Source organism: Nipponia nippon, unplaced genomic scaffold (assembly GCF_047370975.1).
Source record: "Nipponia nippon isolate SJK-2023a ecotype South Korea unplaced genomic scaffold, ASM4737097v1 scaffold_1, whole genome shotgun sequence".
In the NCBI taxonomy this organism is placed as follows: domain Eukaryota; kingdom Metazoa; phylum Chordata; class Aves; order Pelecaniformes; family Threskiornithidae; genus Nipponia; species Nipponia nippon.
The window spans coordinates 39,815,057-39,836,355 of record NW_028262290.1 but is presented as its reverse complement, the minus strand read 5'-3'; the positions used below and the strand labels follow the sequence as shown (position 1 = coordinate 39,836,355).

Below are 21,299 nucleotides of genomic sequence, written 5' to 3'. Positions count from 1 at the left end.
ACACTCTGCAGCCGACTCTTGAGCATGAAACGCCTTCTTGTTCCCCATGTTTCTCTTGCAGGGAATAAGGGATGGAGAGGTGGCAGAGTGCAAAGGGCACAAAACCCAATACAAACTGCACCTTTCCTGGGTCCTATGGTTTACTTTGGTTCTTCAGTGAAAGTAGAGGCAAGTCATTAAAATTCATCATTGCTGTTTGTCTTCAAAGTAGCCCTAGAGCAGAACAGATAGACATCAGCCCTTAATTAAGGCCAGGAATAGAAGGTCTGTAAGGTATAAATTTAATGGTGAAAGTGTCTATGTTGTAGCATGTTTCTGAATAAATAAACTGTTTGTCACTTTGTTGAGCATTAAATAGCAAAACATAACTTATATGATATATTTGCTGTGCAGTTTTGGAATCCAAACTTGTCAACAAACATAAAGCCACCAACAGCTTAAGGTGTACGTGATTTACCTCAAACTCCAGGAATCCATTAGAAATACCAAGTACACCAGATGGTGGGATATACCACAGGTGGCACAAAAATGCAGCAATCATCATTAAGAGTTTATAGAAGAGCATGTTGGAGGCACAGAGGAGATAGGCTGGTCCTAAAGAAATAAAAGGAAGACCTCTGGATTTAGTGGGCAGTGTGTCCCAGAGGAGACGAGTGAGTGTGCCAAGAAGGCATTATGGCACGATGAAACAAGAGACGTGACAGCTCAGGTGGAAGCAGGAATAAACATGTTTGCAGCCTCTCCAACTCTGAAGTTACAAAGGCCATGAGACAACAGAGATATGGGGGGCATGCCTTACATGGAGAAATATGGTAGGTTTTCATTGTATCAGCTTCCTCCATACTACTCCCATCTGCTGAATCACTGGATTAAAGAGGCTTCTCTTCTGACAGTGGATTTTCGGGAGCTCCTGCAAGATAATGCATGTTTATCATTTCTTGCCATGGCATCAGATAAGGCAGGCTCGCCTTGTCTTTGTGCTTATTCCAGCAGTGATAAGAACAGAGATTACAGCACGCCTTCCCTGGGGTCTGAAAACTCCCTGTCACAGACTGATTGCTTAGCCCTGATGAAAACAGGTGTCTCTCGCCAGGGAGATGAAGCTGGAATAAATAAGCCTAGTGACTGAAACCCACTGGATGTATACGCACGTGACCGCCTAATGTGGTTACTGGTATTCACAATGATACCTAGCATTATATAATCTCTTCACGGTCTTCCCTTCCTGAACTTGCACAGTAAATTAAATGAGGCAGAAGGTCTGCAGCAGGGTTTTTTCCTGGGTTTAAAGGCTTCCCTTTGCATTTTGTACTAATCCAGCTATTTTTGGTGGACAAAATGTGAGCAAGAAAGGAAGGCAAGTAACGTACTTATCTGCTTGGTGTTTTCAAAGATTCTTTTCACTAACTTTTAAGAATGACTTTCACAGCAGTAAGACCTTCAGACAAATATTATACTAAAGATGAAACATATGTATTCGATGATAGTCATGATTTTCCTCAGTGCATTTTCTCACTGTTGATAGTATTTGTGCTCAAATAAGAGTTTGGAATCTTCTGATTCATTTCAGTTTTTTTCTGAATCCTGAAATCAAGTCAAGTCATAATACTGAAATTTCAAGACCACTACCCTATTGGGAAACAAATTATTGTGACACAGTGACAAAAACCTTCCATAATATAAATATTATGACTTCTTGAAAGTCTTGAAGTTCATAGAACTTAGTACAGTCCAATTTAGCAGAGATATTCTCTCCAGCCTCACACTTGTTGGGCAGGTGCAAATATTTTCTAGCACTGCAAACTATGTGCAGGCAATTTGTGTCTTTTGCAGAAAACTAGGCAAAGTAAACCTTCTAAGGCATGCTTAGTGACCTCTTCATAGAGGAGACAAGTGGCATTGCAGTGTTTCAACTGCATGTGCTGTCATTAATATGAACTTCAATAGTTGCATAATAAATGCCTCTAGATTATATCATCCAAAAGTCTCACTGTGGCCTGTAGTCCCAACAGTTCTGGTATAGCAAATGCTAGGGATTTCTGGTAGCAACTACTTTTCCCAAATGTAATTTTTTTCATGCATGAAGCCAGTAATACTGTCTTCCTCTACAGATGCTTGAGGTACATTTACTTCCCAGTCCTTATCTTATGTTTAATTCACTGATCAATTGATTGGTTGGTCTTACGTTTTTCTTCACTGCAAGTATCTCTAATCAGATTCTGATTCATCTGACATTCATTTTGCTTAAGTTAACATCATGATTTTATAGAGGAAATTGCATAGTGCTGTGATGCTCCAGTCACATTATAAAGATCTTCCTTTATCTCATAGAGCTGAGGGTGAATTTTGGCAGTTCTGGCCTTTAGCACACTTACCACTCATTTATATCACCTTGTAGCTGATATGTTCCTGAACAACCCCATCAACTTCATCGGGATTACTGCTGAGAATGAGGGTTTCAGGTTCTGATGCTAGTATGACTGCCCTCAGTTATGCCAGGGTCTTTGCTCTAAACTTGTCTTAGCTTCTTATTTGTTACTGGCTTCTTTTGTCCTCTGTATGAAATGCGAACTTACTCAAGTTTATAAATTTGTTCCTGATTTAGTCTTATCAGGTCTGCCACAGCAATAAAAATAGCATATTTTGAAGATAGAAACACGCCTTGGAGTTTCTTGCATTTGCACAGTTACCCCTTTTCCACAGATACTGTCATAAGCACATCTGCTGAATTCACTAGAAATCACATACTGAAAGGCACTGAAAAAGGAAACACTTTTACTGTGAGGGTGACCAAGCACTGGCACAGGTTGCCCAGAGAGGTTGTGGAGTCTCTGTCCTTGGAGATATTCAGAAGTCATCTAGACATGGTCCTGGGGAAACTGCTCTAGGTGGCCCTGCTTGATCAGGGGGGTTGGATGAGATGACCTCCAGAGGTCCCTTCCAACCTTAACCATTCCATGAAGCATTTTTGCTCTACTAGCACTCAAGTACAACCTGTGCATTAACTTTAACGTTGGTCTTATGTAAAACCGTCCATTCTCTTTGTGTTTCCTGTGGGGCAGTTTGTACAGTTTCAGATGATAGCCGGGAGGTATTTGCACAGCATCTGTTACAGTAAGGATTATGTCTGAAACAGATTGTGAGGTCTCTCTTACACAGCACACTAGCTCTGGTATTTTTGTTCTTCATAAACGGCCTATGCAATGCAAATAGTCTGGAGGATATATTATTGTGCTCCAGCTCAGAAAAGCGCAGCACAAAAGTGTGATATTTTATAACTAATTAAGGCTGTTGTGCTCTTACCTCAGTTGCATAGGAGCATTACATATATAGCATTAACACAAACACCTCCTTCTGATGATGCACTGACAAATGTTTCGGAAATTTTGCAAACCTTTGGGATCAGTACCCTGAAATCCAAAGGAGAAATCTTGTGCCATGGGAATCTATTATATTGCATGACTTCAGACCAGTCTCTCTTCCCATTTGCCTGTGTAGTCTTGCTGAGCATCTCTAGATAACTAGGGATAATTACCTCTAGCCTTTGAGCAGCGTTGGTGTATTTCACGACGTTCTGGTAGCCCCCCTGCTTTCCTCAACTTGTTTGTTCTGTTCCAAGCCTTTCGAGAGACAATTGACAAGTTTGGGTATGTCTGTTTGCTGGCTGAGCTTAGGAATGGACAAAAGAGCTGCTGGAGAAGGTTTGACTGATGGGATAAATAGAGAGAACACTGCCGAGATAAATGAAGAGCTCCACTGAATATCACTAGCTATCTTCTTTTTGTAGTATATACTGAAATACCAGCAGTGGAGAGTGGCAGGAATTCTGAAGATAAAGGGAGATAATTGCTGCATCTGTGGTTTGCAGGGACAAGGCTAGATAAACTTTTTTGAAACACTGCAGGCCAGCTGCTAAATCAGTGTTGTTTGTCAATGAGAGGTCATTCAAGGGAGAAAAAGCAGAAGTTGGAGGATTAAATGGAAGTAAGTCACTGAGAGATGAATTAAGGTCTGTTAAAATCAGAGTAGAAATATTAAGATTAAACAATTTGAACACTTATTTTATGAAAGAGTTCCAAATATATCACATATGAAGAAATTTTGCACTTCTTTGTGTATACATTTGAGTTTCAAAATGGCCCCGAAAGGTATCATCCCTACTTCTAAATGCTTGTTTTTCATTCAGTTCATAAATCATCCCTCTCTCCCTTATGAACTATGGATTACCATTTAGTGCCAAGCAAAAGTTAAGATCTTTTTATTTGATACCAAATGAAAATAGGTATTTCCACTGGAAAAGGAACAAATGAGAGTTGGTCTGCACATCTAGAGTTCTGGCCCCGCATGTTCATGAAAGATGAATTCAAGGTGAAGCAGGTGAGGTATATTGCTGTTTGAAAGATGGCGTTTTGGAATGGCATTCCAGAAAGGGTAGTGGGATCAAGCCAGTTTAGATACCACCCAAACAATTCTTAAAAAGAGTAATAGAGTGGAGTAGCTTTTGGTATCAGGAAACTGGCTTAGATGACCCAAAAGTCATCTTTTAGTCCCCTGTAGCTCTATCACAATCAATCTTGCAGCATTTTCCTGAAAGAGTCACCAATCAGTGGCTTTGCAAAGAGTCACGCACCCAGCACAAGTTACCATCCTTATGGCAGGGCACTTTCATGTTTAGGACCTCGTTCTGCATAGTGTACATAGTGTTTCATGCTTCTGTTGACAACTTTCTAGTACACCACACGTAGTTATATATATATTTTGAGAATTTCATTCTCCATTTAATGTGAGGATGCTACAAAATCACAGAAATCAATGGGAATTTGGGGTTTTATTTTTACAAAAGAATGGGCAGATCTTCCAATGCATGTAAAAGAGCAGGATTTAAAGCAGGATACTGGTATTTTGTCACCCACTTCTAACTATAGTTATTTTCTTCCATGTTTGGGAATAACCTCAGACCTCCCATTATTTTTACTCAGAATGTTCTTATATGTCTAAATGAGCCATAAATGCCCTTTTAGCTGTATGCTATATATGTGCCACTCCCTATTTAGGGGAATCAGGGTCTGTTCATACGTGATTAAACTTACTTCCCTGCCCTATGAATGTGTTGAAACGGCACACTGAGTACACTTTTACAGGCATTTTACACATTTTACAGCAGATTGCATTGAACTCTGCTTTTTACATTCACTTTAAGTGCTCTTTAGCATTCTTATTTCTAAAGTAGCAAAGTAACAGGATTACCATGTCAGCCACTAACACTAATTTGGGCATTAACACAGTACCTTTCTCTTCCCAGTTCTCCAATAAACCTCTAATTCATATTTCAATGAATTTAGTTCTCACTCTCCTCTTTCTTGTTCTTTTCTTCATAGAGGCAGGAAAAGCTTTGAGAGACAACACAGAAAGCTTTGTAAAATATAGCCCCCTATTGGAAGTTATTCATACAATAAACTTTGTTGATGAATTACTTTAGATAACATGAGGTCAAAATAATTTGTTATGCTGCTATTCAGTCCTATCCTTTTCTTTCCCTTAGTGGAAGAGGTTAAAAAAAGAAAAGAAAACAGTTGCCCTACTTTTTGTTGATAGCAGCTGGCAAGAGGATACTCATGGGATGCTGTGTATGTGTCCAGGCTGCATGATCAGATATTTGATATTAAAGTATGGTACTTGAAAGAGAAAAAAAAGATTTAGTGCAAAGGGCATTCCACATAGAACCATTGGTGGCTCACATCCAGCCAGTTACCTGGGTCCGTAGGAATTAGGAGATGCAAGCTGGTACATGCCAGTCCAGATCCTGCATTATGTTTTGTGTGTTTGCAGGATTTCAGCATACAGCAGGCAGAACCGCTGGAAGCATTAGATATTCTTGATTATACAAAAGAATGAACAAAGAGCAGCTTTGTATTTATTATTTTTCAGTAATGGGCTTGGACATCTGCTCTAAATGTTGCTGCCTTAGGTTCAGTTGGTTTAGTCACTTCAGCTTACCTTCCTAACAACAGTGTAAATCGACTTGCTCAATTATAATGTCATGAACAGACTCACTTGACTTGCCTCAAAGGGGTGAGCTGGGCTGCTTGTGGGGATGAGACAGAGCTCAAAAGGGAGAAAAAAAAGACAACGGTAAATAAGACTATGGAAGAGACTCAGGTCAGTTTGATACTCACTAAATATCTTTTCCTCTCATCAAGGAAAAAAAAGCAACAGCCTTTTCAGCATGTGGAAGTAGCAAGTGCATCCTCTGTCATCACTGCAATCCTTCTTCTTGGCCAAATAACTCATGAGGTGCAGGGATATCATTGCTATGCTGTAAACAAGGAAGGACTTTTCTCTATTTTATGTGGCACCATGAAACGATCCAGTATCAGAGATTTTTCTCGTCAAACCCATATGCAATGAAGAAGTCAAAGGATCCATGAGTGTTTCTAGTATGCTTGAACTCAGCATTTGATAGCAAATGAATGAACTGCAATGCAGGGACCGATTTAGACGCGTCGTCAGACTTCTGAGCCAGTGCTAAACTGCTTGTTTTTCCCTTGTGCATCTGGCGAATCTAAGCAGATGCAGTCTCTCATTCTTCTATTTTTGCATAGCTGGGACTCAAGAGAGGCACTAGAGAGAACTTTTCTGGGGAAAAGAAAGGAAAAGTTATTCAGGCAGACATCTGAACTCCTCCCTGCGGTGGAAATAAGCTCTATGCTGTGGCTCAAATTAGAGGTAACAGGCAGCACATGATTTTTATTACTTTGCTGCCTTGGCTTAATACTTTGTTTTGCCTGAAGAGATTTGGTGATTTAAGATATACTGCCTCTTTGGAACCACAAACTAAACCCTAACAGAATATGCACCATCCTGTGGGAAACCTTATGTTTCACAAGTTCTGGCATGAGTCAATTTGTGCCGTTTGATATTTTGTGCCAAAGCTCATATTAGATAATTTGACTCAGTTAAAGTCGGACCTTGAACGAACTGTCCAACTTGTCCAGCTCCTTGTGAACTCTGAACATGTGTCTTCCTTAGTCATGGAAGGAGAGCTCAATCTGGCTTAATTTCTGGCTTCTTTTGGAGCCTACATTAAAACCCAGGGGGAGTATAGGGCATTAAAAAGTCCTTGATGTATTTCATAAGAGTAGAGGGTTGTTCTTTGGCCAGAAGGAGCACACCATTCATCTACTAGAGGCTCTAAATACTGTTTTACCTGTTTACCTTACCGGGATTTCAGTTCATCTCATGCCTTGAAGTCTGGGTGCCCATCTCAGCCCCTCTCCCTTCACACACTCACAGTCTGCACTCACAGGTCCTGCAGCAAGTGTTCCCAGCTTTTTCTCTCTTTTTTTCTTTTTTTTGGCTGTATATCATAATCATCAAAATCTAGGAGGGATCTAGGGCTGTCAGAATCCCTGTTATCAAGTGCTGGCATCACCAGTTACCTCATTGCCTCACCTACTATGCCCTGGGAAGTTAAAGTAGTAGTAAACATGTTCATTTCTCGTTATTTTTAGTTAGTAAGTGCTTTACTCCACCATTTCTTAAGCAGTGATCGAGGAAGCCTGTACAGGTACATAGATTTATTGGATGTGTTTAAATGTAAAAATAAATGAAAAAACCAACCTTACAATGATGAGAATTTAGGATGTGAAGATATGAAGGGATATAATGGTACGGCAAATAAAAGCTTTCTTTTGGATTAAAGCCACTGTATATGTAGCTTGATATAATTCCAAAGACGACAAATTTTAATTTGCTTTTCCCTTTTCTCTAGTATCTTTTGACATGGAGTTTATCATTCATAATAAGATAGAAATCTTTAAAGGTCTTTAACCTATAACCATCTCTCACACTGTCTTTTGCTGTATGTGTGCTGGCATTTAAATGCAACAACCAAGGGAGTCTTAAATGCCATTATAAGCACATTCATTCCAGCTGTTTGCAGGATTGTATAGGTCAACCAGCCAAGGGGCTTGACTTTAGTGTTTTGGGATCAGTTACAGCTTCATTGGAGGGTTGAAATTCAATCTTAAATCACTGTGCTGTAACGAGTTGATGCTACGGGGTTTTATTGCAGTAGTTGGCTTCTTCCCTAGCATGGCTACCCATAGACTGTAACTGCATTTTTATAGTGTCTGTTTGGTACAGATGTAGCAGTCAGCCTCGGGTATATCACACTGGCACCCATAGTGTTCTGGGAAGTGGGACTATTTGATGCCACCTTTTATATCACTGCAGTCAGGCGACCCTGCAGAATAAATATTAACAGACTTCCTTCCACGCTGATGAGATTCTTAAATAATTTACTGCTGCCTTTCTGAGCCAGGTCCTGCAGCCTTGATACAGTCACAGCTCCTTTTGACTTCTGCGGGAGTTTTCTCTGAGCCAAAACTGGAGGCTCAGGCTCAGTTTGGTGAAAGTATGAAACACCCTCGTATCAAATCCATCACTCAAAAGCTTCCTCCACATCACTGGTGTAGCTGCAAGGCTTTTGTAGCATACATAATTAGGAAAACATTTTTCCTTTAAGAATTACCTTTGTTCTGTGCCTGTCTGATAATGTTAAATAGTGATATTAAAAATACATACATATATTTGTTAAGATGTGGAGAAAATGAGCTAAGGAAGAGAACCCTTTCAGCATCTTATAATTACATTTATAGATTTCTAAGATCTGGCATTTACTAGCTCTCCTTATTATACTATGGACCAAATTCTCAGATGAGATCAACTTCTTTGCCAGTCATTTAGTGGTGGCTGGTTCTGAGACATTAGTACAGTGTATTGGCTTTAAAAAATAATTGAACATATACTGCTCGCTACTTACCTGTCTTTTTCCTTAAGCAGTTATTGAAGAACTGCTGGTAAAGTATTGATGAGTGACACTTTTTTTTTTCTCAGAAAAAATACTTTGAATTATTTTGCTAAAATATGATGTCTTCTGCAATATTATGTGCTACCGCTACCATAATCCTCCAATGAACTCATTCAGTAAAGTGCTTACAAGAATGGTGGAAACACCATTATCTAGTTCTGAATATTTTCTATATGAATTGAATAGTTGAATACGAGTAATATTCACTGTTGAAAGGCAACATAGACTCTCTGAAAAAGAAAGACTTTTTTTTTTTTCACACCTGCCTTTCTTTTCTTTGTTTCTATGCTTTGGCCTTCACTAACCTTGGCTAGTACACTTTTATTGAGCTCTTTCAGCATATATATTTCTTTTGCATTATATTTTATCCAGTCTTACAGCCACCCAAGTGACAGCCAATTACCTATCTATCTGACCAACAGTGCAAAGGCACTTTTGGTATTAGATCGTCGGGGGTTTTTTCTTCTTTGACAATTACTTGTCAGAAAGCTAGCAGTTTCTCTTTTGCTCCATGAAACTGAACTTACTATAAACATTAGTGATTTACTCAGAACTTGAAATTCAATAACCTTCATGCCACATAATCTTATAAATGTATTTAGTGAGCTGTTATAAGGGATTACTGTCTTAAAATCACCCAAAAGCTAGTATTTCACCTAGACAAGTGAATTCAGATCATTAAAAATCTAATGGGAATCTCCTTTGTGGTCAGATGATTGCTTTAACTGTCACCAAAAGTATAAAGAAGTGATTTAAGTCAAATTTTAACATTTCATTGTGATGCAGACTACATTCAGCTTTGGTTATGAAGCCTCTGTTGAAAGGTGGTAAGTCACAGGTAAGGAGGCTGTACCCGTTAGCTGAGGGACAGTAACTTCCTAAATAGCGTTTGTCAGCCAAGAGCGATAATCTGACACCACCCTTTCACATCAGATTTAAATATTCTCCCCTCCGTTACAAACCTGGCATTTCTCTCATGTTAAATCTTATTTTCCTTCTTCCTGAAGTCAAGCTTGTCAGTAAAATTCTGAAAATACAGCAAGAGTATAAAATTTGTGTAAAAAGTGCTTTATGCTTTACCGGTCAGTCTTTGATGCAACTAATTTTTTATTATTTTTTTTAACCTTCTTTTTGCTTCACCTGTTAGCTTTCTGTTAGAAATTCTGGATTTTAGCATTTGGTAAGTCAATCTTTTACTGTCCAATGGTGGGGTTTTATCCAGACTAGTTTGGTAGCTTTTTGGTGTTTTTTCCCCTTAAATTAGAAAGTGCATATTCTCCAAAATAATGTAAAAGTATGATGTGAACATTGTGCATTTGCCCCAAGGTTTTACAAAAATGTTTTCTCAGTGGATCATCTGTCAAGAAAAAGGAAATACACACCTAAGAGTGCTGCAATGTGAAGACAGCGTTTAAGTCAAATGTGGCTAGTGCTAAAAATGACCTTGATCCAAGGTCTTCTCTATTTCAGGCGAGTACCCAGGCTACAAGGTGGTGTAAGCAGCTCCCATGCTCCTCTCCTGCCTTGGCATTGCCCTCTTCCTCGTGCTTTGCATGGGGTACGCAGTGATCTGGGCAAAAAAGGAGGGAAGGAAAGAAGGAAGGAGGGAGAGAGGATGGGATGGGATGGGATGGGATGGGATGGGATGGGATGGGATGGGATGGGATGGGATGGGATGGGATGGAAGGATAGGCTGGGAGGGAAAGGTGAATGCACTGCTGAGCTCAGCAAAGGTGTCCTGGGGCTTCAGAACAGAGGGCACTTAAAGCTCCAGGAAGAGTTTCCTGGAGGAGGCTTGGGAACCAGTTCAGTTTTTAACAGTTGCATCTACCAAACTGGACTGAACTGTCAGTAATTCAGCATGCCATGTTGGAAACTAGTGGTAATGGTAAAAGGAGCAGCAGTCCTCAGAGATTCCTCACGTCCAGGAAATTCTTTCTGAAGCCACAAGGTAAATGTATGGCCATAAGATGAAGCAGAGAGTTTTGGAGAAAACTTCTTTATCCTTAGGAGCAGTAGTTAGTATGGATGATGAGCTGTGCCCTGGCACTTCTCCTGTTATAATTATTAGCAGCATCAGCCAACTCTGAGTCTTACATGCATAATTCAAATGTTTCAGATAATTCCTGACTTGAACTTAGAATATGAATGCTCTGGACTGTAATTTTTGGATTCACCATTTTCACATACTGTTTTCATTTTTGAAAGCTGGGGAAACAGTGTCCCTTTGGGAACTGATAATAATCTGTGTCTCTTTTTTCCTAGTTTTTAAATTGTTTTTCTTTTAAAAAAGATTTCAAAATTATATAGTTTTACAGCTCAGCAGTTATTAAGTATTTAATTTTATGGTTGCTGTTAGATTACTTGAATACAAGTTTGTTAGAGAGAGAATGGATACTTTTCTGGTTATTATAATTTCTAGGGATTGTCCTACATGACAAACTGAAGTAGCTTTTTAATATCAAATGCAGAGTAGATTATACTTTCCCAATTTCATGAACTCAGTAATTTATAGGGTATCAAATTTGCAGATATTTCTATATATCATTAACATTTTCATTTTCTATTAAGCAATTCTATGTTTTTATATTTATATCAAGACACTTTTAGGTCTTTTATTGTCTAAAATGATCTGTTACATATGAAACCTCTTTTTCTTGATCTGGTGACTCCTTTCGTTATGGATGTAGATCTATTTATTCATTTCAAATTCACGTGTCATTTATAAAAGCTTTTCCATTAAAATATAAAACTGACTGATACCCATGCGGTTTCTGACAGAAGAGAAAATTGAGTTTTTATACTCATTTTGAAAAGTTGACTTTGTAACTCTGCTGTGGTGTCTCATCACTCAGACAGCTTCTGATACGTATTTTGAAGTATAATAGGACCTGAGCATTTAGAGGAGGGGTTTACTCCATAGGGGACATTTGTTGCAATCTGCTCTCAAAAATGTTTTTTGATCTCTCTGTCGGTGATTTCTTTCTGTAGATCCTATGCAGCATTGCTGGTTGCTGTGTCACCTTTTATTTTGTTACTCCTTCACCATAAGCAGCATATGGGACATTAAGGCTACAGCTGCCCTATTTCTTCTGTTCAGGATGTTCCAAATGTGCTGCACATCTGGTTGATTCATCTAGGTAGAGAAGCTCAAAAGTCAAACAGAATAGCTCACCTGAACTTTGTGCTGCTCTTAACACAAAAGGGCTTGGGCATGGCCAGAAGAGAAAGTTCAGCCTGTGTGACTTTAATGCAGCCCAGTGCTGCAGCTTGGTACCTTCTCCTTGCACTTTGCAGAAAGAGGGACATGGGGAATATTTGATAGACTTAGCGAAACAGAGAGGTAAAAGAACAAGACAAATGTGGCACATCTTCATTAAGTGATCTGATACAGTCCCACTAGAGCATTTTCCTGCTAGTCCTAGTCTTGTGAGTTGTGCACTTTACATTACAAAATTGTCGATGCTGATGATGACTAAATAACAAAGCACTCCCTCGGCAGCAGTAATAAGAAATATTATGTCTTCTTTTCCAAGTGTTGTTATGATAAGAAAATGTTATTTCCTATCAGCTTTGATAGATTTTTATAAGTTCCCATGAAAATTTTTCATATGTTTTACTAAAACCACACCGCCAGTATTTAATTTGCCAAAACTGAAATTGTCCTCTTTTATTTGCAAGAAAGGTTTGGGTTTTCATTCCACTTTTATGTTAATCATTAAAAAAAGAGTATCAAACAACAATTTATGACAGACACTCCCAAACTTTGTTGTCTTAGTTATCATGAGCAGCGGAGGTGCCAGCCTCTCCCAACATGTGCTTGTTAGGAAAGTGATATGACAGTAAACCCCCAGAGGACCTCGGTCACATCGAGCATACCCCATTTCTCCAGCCTCGAGCTCATCTGCCTTACTAAGTTGATATCTGTCTTCTAGCAATGGGAGAAGTTGAGCCAACTAATTTTGGGAACCTCTGCCTTGCCTTCAGGTTTCAGGTTTTTTGGCTGTTTTCAGAAGAATCTGAAAATGGCGATGAAAGCAGAAATTCTCTTGGGAAAATATCTCGTTGAGAAAAACAGCCTCTTCATCATCAAAATGTTTTTGGTGAAACATTTAAAAGCACTCACATGCACATAACTCCAAGTGAAACTCTGTCACAGTGTCTGCTCCTTTCCGACTGCACCACGTGGCATAGGTTAGTCTGGTGGCCACTTGTGGCTACAGAGATTTTGGATCTGTGCAAACACAGATAGTACTGACTCTTCATATCTGAGTAAAAACAGCCTGTAATTGTGCACAGCTAACTGTTTCCCTCCCTTTATTCTGATGATTTCTGTGCATTGAATCACCTGAATCACAGACTGGGTTAGGGACTGCTTTTATTCATTTGCACAGAGCTAAAAAGTCTGTGGCCTTCACCTCTGCTTGGGGACTCTGTTGAGTGAAGTACTAGACAACGGAACAGCAGCACTTAAATGTTTTCTCTATTCGGTGTATTTTGCTCATGGTATAAAGAAAACAGAACTTAATGTATTTCCTCTGGCATTATAATGAATTATTATTTTTTTAACTTCTATCTGTGCTGTCTGCAAGAAGGTTATAATTTAGAAAAGAGTAGCAATTTGAGCAGGATAGACATGCCTCCTACCTCTTTCTTTTCTTCAGATTTTTTTCCCCCACTAATGTATTCTGTGGGCTTTAGGGATGAGACAAATTACTCTGTGTTGACGACAAGAGCAAAGTAAATGAGACTTAGCTGCACAGGAAAGTCTCACTGCATAGCCTGATGGTGAAAACCCTTGTTAGTGGGGAAGGAATGGTGCTGTATGTTTGGTGTCCTGCTCCCAGGACTCCTTCAGTGGTTTACATGCTGTCACTGTACATAAAAATAAAGAAAGAGCCCTGCAGGCAAGAAATACAAGCAACTCTCCCAATCCCAGATAAGTGCCATAAGCAGTAGGCTGTAGACTCATGTTTCTCCTTGCCCTTTCTTTTTGACTCGCTAAACACAAATTTTCATTTTTTGGCCGGTGACACAGCTTCAAGGAGAAGCTCTCCCCCTTGGTATCCTAACAGATAGGAGGTGGGAGGAGAGGAATAGATACCTCGGTAGGCAGCAGGAGAGGAAATTGAACCTTATTTCTCTGTGTTTGCAGTGGGCGCCTTTACCAGAGTAATCCATAAAAAGACTAATTATTTTTTATACGTGTATGTCTATCTATGGTGCATATAAACATTTGTATGGTCATCTTTGGGAAGATACTTGTGGCCACCATGCTATTTTGTGGGAGCCCAGTTCTGCTAAATGTGCTCAGAGCTTGCATGGCAGATATCAAGGAGGTATACATGAAGGCAAACTTTGTATCTGATCCAGTTTAGGCATGAGCTGAGTACCAAACCTGTTAACATGGGTCTGTTGGCAAAGTGGCTGTGTTCATTCACATTACAGTACTATGTCCTTCAGACATTTAAGGTGCTGATCTACACAGCTCTGAAAATTTCTCCTAAGAACCAGTTTAAGAAGGGTAAGATACTGAACAGCTTCATTCATACCTGTCCTGCAGTATTCATATCTGTGCTGCAGGCTTTTGTCTTTCAGACAGCTCTAGGTGTTTCAACACTACATAAAATGTCTAAGGGCAGCCATCTCTTGCAGCAAACCATCTGTGTGAAATTAATTTCCTCAACACCTACTCTGGCCAAGCCCTATGCTCTCAACACCAGCAAATTCACATGTGCCTGGGGAAGAAGCCAGGCAGTGGCATACCATTGTGGATGCTAGTGAGCTGTTAGAGTCCTCCATCATGTTAACCAGGCTCATTGTGACCAGCAGTCTTCCCAGACAGTTCACCCATGCCCAGGGACCATTTTGAGCAGGTCGGTATGTAGTTTGCGCACAGCTGCCCTGTTTCAGAGCCAAGGACACTTTACTGGAGGCAATCCTAAGCCAGCTGCCTTCAGTACTGGGAGCATTATAGGACGTACTTAATTTAATGGTGCAGGTGAAGACCTAGGCTACATGAGAGTTTCAACGAATGTCAGAGCAGAGGTGGCTGATAAGCAGATTCTAGTCTAATTTGGCAACTCCATCCTCTGTTCACTTGGTAATGTCGGGGCCCCAGGAAGAAGACACATTGCCTCTGAAAAATGGTGGTCTGTGAATTAGTTAGATGCTTTGTGACCCTGGAAGATCTCTAATTGTAGTGGTGGGAATGAAAAAGGCTCTGGCTCTTGTCATGGATGTCATAAATGTCTTTCTATGTGATACAGCACAGGACTCTTGGTACATTGTTGCTAATACCATAAACTGTGAGTTCTGCGTGTGCCAAAGAGTTTTTGAAACTCTCTACCATCTCACACATGGGATTTGGGGCACCCTTGTACTGTACTGTGTGATGTATCCTGTTGTTTAGGGAAGGTACAGGCAGGGGTTTTCCCAAATGTGAGATCACCTGAATTGCCTGAGGGAGCGCATTAGAGAGTGGTAGAAAAAGCACGTGATTCTGAGGTGTCCCTAGTGAAGTCCCAACTAGGCCATTATTGTGATGCTCGTGAGTCTACTACAAGGTGAAGACATTACAAGAATGACTTCGGGGGTCACCGTTGCTGTTAGGATACCCACATACTTCCAGGAAGGTGACAACCACACCATTAGGCATTGAAAATCCATCTGAGGTCCATGTAAATATGTCATTTTCTGGATTTGGTCATTAACTTCTGCAGTTCTTTTCCATACCTAGGGGAGAAAAAAAAATATAGATCCAGAGGGACAATGAGTTAAAACAAGAGAGTGCAGAGTGTGACAAAAGCAAGGTAGATAGCTAATGCCACTTGAGCCAACAGCTTCACTCACATGGGAGTGGTGTTCCCTCTGAGATTCTCCCTTACCTACAGCACGAAAAGGATAAGATAATTTCTGTTAAGATAGGAACATCTTACATGTCCAAGAGGATAATATGATTTTAACATTGTCTGCTGTATGATAATTTTTCATTTATATATACTGGGCCAGATGTTTAGCTGATAAAAGTCCATGTAACTTCACTGATTGCAGAGGAGCTGCACCAAGTTGATTATTCAACCTTTGTCATTTAATTGTTTAGATTTATCCTATTTATTAACCTCAGCATAGAGAATGTGGTTTTCATGACTGGTGTAAGGGATGATTTTTGTACAGAAAAGATGGATTCTGCTCTCAGTGACACCTAGCCCTGTCTTGTAGGTGAGGATTGAATCTAACCATTATGTGTAAAATGAAATATTTTATGTGAAATACACACATATGATAATTCTTTGGTTGGTATTCATAGGGCCATGCTTACTCCATCTGTCTCAGATATAAATATTTTAAGTGCATATTTGAGTAAATTTTAGGGTTTGTAACAATGTAGTAAAATCAAGTAGATGTGTAATAAATTCTAGCAAGCACAGAAACTCAGTTGTTTCTCAGTAGGATTAGCTGCTCAAAAATGTCTTGCTATGGATGGAAAAATATTGAAACAAGTTGAAACTTCAACAAGTATGATGCTGAGAAAGTTGATTTTAGTATCTTTAGAACAATTAGACTGGATTGTCAAGAATGAGTAGCAAATATGTTTGCAGAAGAATTTTAATCTGGCTTTTTTTTTTTTTTTTCCTTTTTTGCTTAACCTTCAGAAATGCAGAATTACCTAAGAACCACATGCTGACGCAAGGATGAAGGTTGATGCTCCTTAGATTCATCCATTTCCACACCCAACTGAATCCACCCCCGAAATGCCATGAGGACAGTGAGAAGAGAGCCATTAGGCTGCCACTTTGTCTTTCTGATTCGCACTTGCCCAAAGTAACCTAGCAGCTTTTGGCAGAGCACAGATGGCTCATTGGCTGTTGGTTTTGAAGCTTTTACTCCAAGGTCTTCCAACAGTTTTTACAACCTTTCACTCCCTGAGACTACCTCCGTGCCTCAGGTAGTGAGGAGGTCCCAGAAGTCTTCCTTAATTCCTGCATTAGGGAACTCCCAGGAATGTACCCAATAGCCACATCTGGGACTCCTCTGAGCCTACTCTGCCTTTTTTGGCCAAAATCTCTCTCCTTTAGGAACAGAGTGAGGAACTTGCAGTCAAGTCTAGTTGAGACTAAATCTAAGAAAACAAAGACATGGGGAAGGGAGGGAGCATGATGATACTTCAGTAACAACAGCAAGGTTCACATGGCTTTGCTCAAACTAGGTGAGCCCCTGTTTAAGATAAATTTTGTATTTAAATAAATATTGTCAAGCCTTAGAGTTTCCAGCGTTCAAGAATAGAATAAAACTTGTCTGTATTTGGTTTGTAGCAGTAGTTTTGTATTCTATGAGGGTTTTACAAGTATTTTCTTAAGGTTTTTCCAAGTGTTTTTTCATTAGGAGATCTGTATGCTGACTAGTAGCTGTCTTCAGATACCAGTATACTGAAACACTGACAAAGGCTACACCCAGGAACCATAGTTTTGGAATTTTGCCATACTTCTCCTGGTGAAGCCTGGTGCAAATAGCAAAATGTCAAATGTTCTGTCTCACCCATAATTAAAAAATGGATGTTCTGTTTATGTGTTTTCTTACAGCTGGCAGCATTAGAGAGACAGATCTTTGACTTCCTTGGTTTCCAATGGGCTCCTATCCTTGGCAATTTCCTACAAATAATAGTTGTCATTTTGGGTTTGTTTGGAACCATCCAGTTTAGGCCTCGATATATAGTCGTGGTAAGTCTCATTTATTATCTATTATTTTTTGCAATTCGTTTTGAAACCTGTCACATTGCAAAGCAGAATTTTCTTAGCCTCAAAACACCAGATGGTATTTCTGTAGAAACTTTAGAAGTCTCCATGTCTTTTTGCAAATTTAGTGGCATTTCTGAGATTTTGGAAACTATCAAGAAAGGGTAACCTAGAGAAAGTGCTACCGAAAGTACACCTGTGATACAAGTTCTTAGTAAGATTCTTTAAAGAATGAAATACCTTGATGGGTCACGGGAACATCTACAATTAGACTATGCATAAATGAAGAAAATAAATACAAATTGTTGTTCTTTTTGCAATAGACAAGCAGAATCAATGGCCATTTTAAAAAAAAATATTTGTAATGGTCAGATTATATTTAGCTACATCTTCCTCTTAAACAGGGAGAAGCAAGGACTGTAGAAATGCCTTTGGTCCTGTGACCCATGGGTTCCAAAGAAATCTCCTTCTCACTTACATCTAACTTTGCCAAGACCTGTACTTACGGCCTTGACCCTAAATTGCTGTAAGTTCTCTCCAATGCTTGTAACTTGAAACTTCACAGATTTTTTTTCCCCATGTCCTCATCATAGCCAGGAATAAAAAAACTTTCAAAGCTGTGAAGGAAACTGCCAAAAAAAAATATCCCTTTTCCTCCCCCACAGTCTCTCCTGAATAGATGAATATTATGTCTTTACCCAGCAGTGTCTGTATCTGGAATATTTCAGTTGTGTTGTCAGTAATGGATTTTAAGAGGCTAAAGTTTTTTGTTTTTTTTTTCCTCACAAAAGAGTGAAATAAGTGTCTACTGGGGAAAACTCATTAAACAAATACTTAAAAAGCTTCGTCTTTTCTAGTCAAGCCTGGAAACCTGTAATTCTTTGTCATGTCTTAAAAGAAAAAGTGAACAAAAAGTGCACCCAAGGTTCTTTATACTCACATTAGCTAAGCATCACAAGCAGACTATAAGTAATTGAAAATGGGTTGATGTATTATCTATTACCTGTGGTTGGAGAACTGGGCAGCAGTGTATGTACATCCACATATTGATGACTCACCTTTCTGCTTCATGTCCTCCATTTCATACATAACACATCGGAAGCAAGTGCAGGTAAGCATCTGTAAAATTACAAAGGAAATTTGTGTCTGAAGTGCAAACCACAAAATCTCTTGCCCCTCAGGTTCAGCACTGCTCTTCAGTGGTGGAAGCTCTGCTTTTGTTTTGAAATGAAACACAACAGATGTTGACTGTTTCTATATCTCTTCCGATGTAAATGAACTTTTTATACTATATTAAAGTTGTTTTAAAGTAGAGGTAGTAAACTCATAATTAAAGAAAGAAACACCCCAACAAGATACTTTATCCTTAGATTTAACAGAACTCACATTCTGATTTAACTTTAAGCATTTATTTAAGAGCTCAAGCTATAGTAGGGGCAAATACCCACTACTTGGGAAGATCAAGACTTTAGTGTAGCTTCTATCCCTACTAACATAAGGTTCCCAGTGAAGCAGGAATAGTTTGAGCCAAATCCTGAACTCTGAAGAGTGAAAGTACACAAGTTGTCTGGAACCAGCTTCACAGCTCAACACCAGGAGACAGGGGTGGCTTGCATGTCTCCCTATTCCACTGTTCTTCTCCCTGGCTGAATGCTTCTCCAAACCCTCTCCACCAATTCTGGCAGCAGTTAACCAGACCCTTCAGTAAGCCAGTTCCACTCCTAAGCTGTCCGAAAACCAACCTAGTAAAAAGTGGAGAGTTTTTTGCTAGATTGGTGAGCTGAAGCCAGTCTGTGAGGTTCCCAATGATTAGTAGGGCCAGCATGAGGCAGGGACGGTGACCGTGCAGTTGTGAACAGCAGTGGGGAGGCAGTGGGGAAAGGAGGAGGTGCAAGATTTCCCTTGTTGAGAGCTACAAACTTGTCAGTTCAGCCTCTTGTCTAGCTTCACCCTTAGGCTGAATTCAGTGAATACCTCAAGCCAGCATAAGCAATAATCCTCCCTTTGCTCAGCTGCTACCTTCAGTCCATGTGCTGTTCCTTCATTTGCACCAGCACAAGTGGCAGTTCAACCACTTGATAAACTATCAAACCAGAACAGATCCAGCTGAAAAGCAACCATTTTCTTTTCTGGTGTTAATTTAAGTGCCAGTCAGCTTTCTGACCTGTTTCACTACTAGGCTTGTTCCAGCAAAAGGGAGGAGGTGGGAGAGGGGAAACAGGAGCAAGCAGCCAGAGGAAGGGGAAAAGTGCATAGAGTCTTTCTGCAGCAGCGCATGGTTACACCAGCTTAAAGTGCTTGTTGAGCTATAGTCTGAAATTCTTCCAATAACACATGCTCCCCAGAAGCTGTGCTTCCTAGGGCTGTCCCAACTGCAGCTGGGCTTTGCCAGCTGTCCTCAGAAGCCCTAGAGGTGTCAGTGATACGGACAGCAGAGACCCCTACCAGTGCCAGCTCCAGGCTGTCTTCACTAAGGCAAAAGGGAATCCGAAGGCACCTCTCCCAGGAAAGGATATAGACTTCCTTCCTGCATCTGAAACCCTATAAAATCACGTTCCACCTGTTACAGTGGTAAACTTTTACAGCTGGCTTCAAATATAAAGTCTGTTTAATACAAATCTTCAGTAGGGTCCTGAATTTCAGTATTACTTAATATGCAGAGAGATTCCTATCCGGGCTCCGAGTAGTGAATTGGGCACCAAATTCACTGAGAAGCTTCATGGGCTTCCACGTCTGTATCTGCACTCTCAGCCACATCTAAGCCACTGGGTATGCTAGTCATTGGTGTCCCACATTAGAGTGAGAATTTGGTTCTGTGGCTTTGGCAAAAGAAATATGTTAAGTCATGCTTTTATGTACTCTGATTGCTGAAGCTTCTGGTTTAGCTTAAGCTAAATCCAGTTTAACTAGAAAAGTAACCAAATACTTCAGGAAAAGTATGCTTAGTATCCACTGTCTTTTCCTTAAGACTTCCCTGGAAATCAGCTTTGCTGGTGTATATGATCCCATCGGGATATAAAAAATTGAAGTAAAGAGAGAATCAAGTCAGATACAACAGTTCAGTTCTGTAAACTGTCTACACAAAATTGATCTGGCGCATGTACACGCAAATTGTCCCCATGATATTCTATCGTACTCTTGTAGGGATCTTAACTTAAGCTGACCAGCTCTAGGGTGCTTGGTTTGACCTCAAGAGAAGGTGTTTTATCTGTCTTCTGTGCGACGAAGGCTGTGCCTGAAGGTTTCCCTGACAATAGAAGTTACATAAAAGCTTTCACTTTGCCATCCTATGCTGCATATGTCATGTTCTCACCCCTCAAAATCTAACATATAGCAGAAATGGGAAAATAAGTGAATAAAACTGTTACATGTAGGGCCATAAATTGAAGTACATCTATACTGCAGTCAAATATGAGACTGTGGTTCTGCAGACACAACTGAGCAGGCTTTTGGTGCAGGTACCTAGAGCCATGTAGCTGAGTGAGGGCTGTGACAGAAGCTGGATAAACACAAAAGCAGCTGGGTACCCTTCAGATACAGTACTATAAGGATGGTGATTCTGAAATAAATCTGGAATTGCACTTGCTCACAGGTAAAATTCTGAGTCCTCAGAGCTTAAGAAACACACAGAGAGAGAGGGAGCAACTGCATTAACTCCAAGTGTCCTAATTAGTTTAAATCCAATAATTATT

General features: G+C 39.9%; 1 protein-coding gene across 4 annotated transcripts in view; it reads left to right on the top strand.

Moving 5' to 3' along the window:
* Window positions 1–21,299, top strand: part of NKAIN3 (sodium/potassium transporting ATPase interacting 3) — a 384,319-nt gene that overhangs the window by 162,140 nt on the left and 200,880 nt on the right. For all 4 annotated transcript variants that reach the window (XM_087752491.1, XM_087752502.1, XM_087752480.1 and 1 more), the window contains exon 2: window positions 17,455–17,592. In XM_087752491.1, coding sequence (XP_087608617.1) covers window positions 17,455–17,592 — 138 coding nt within the window. The remainder of the gene's footprint in view (window positions 1–17,454; window positions 17,593–21,299) is intronic.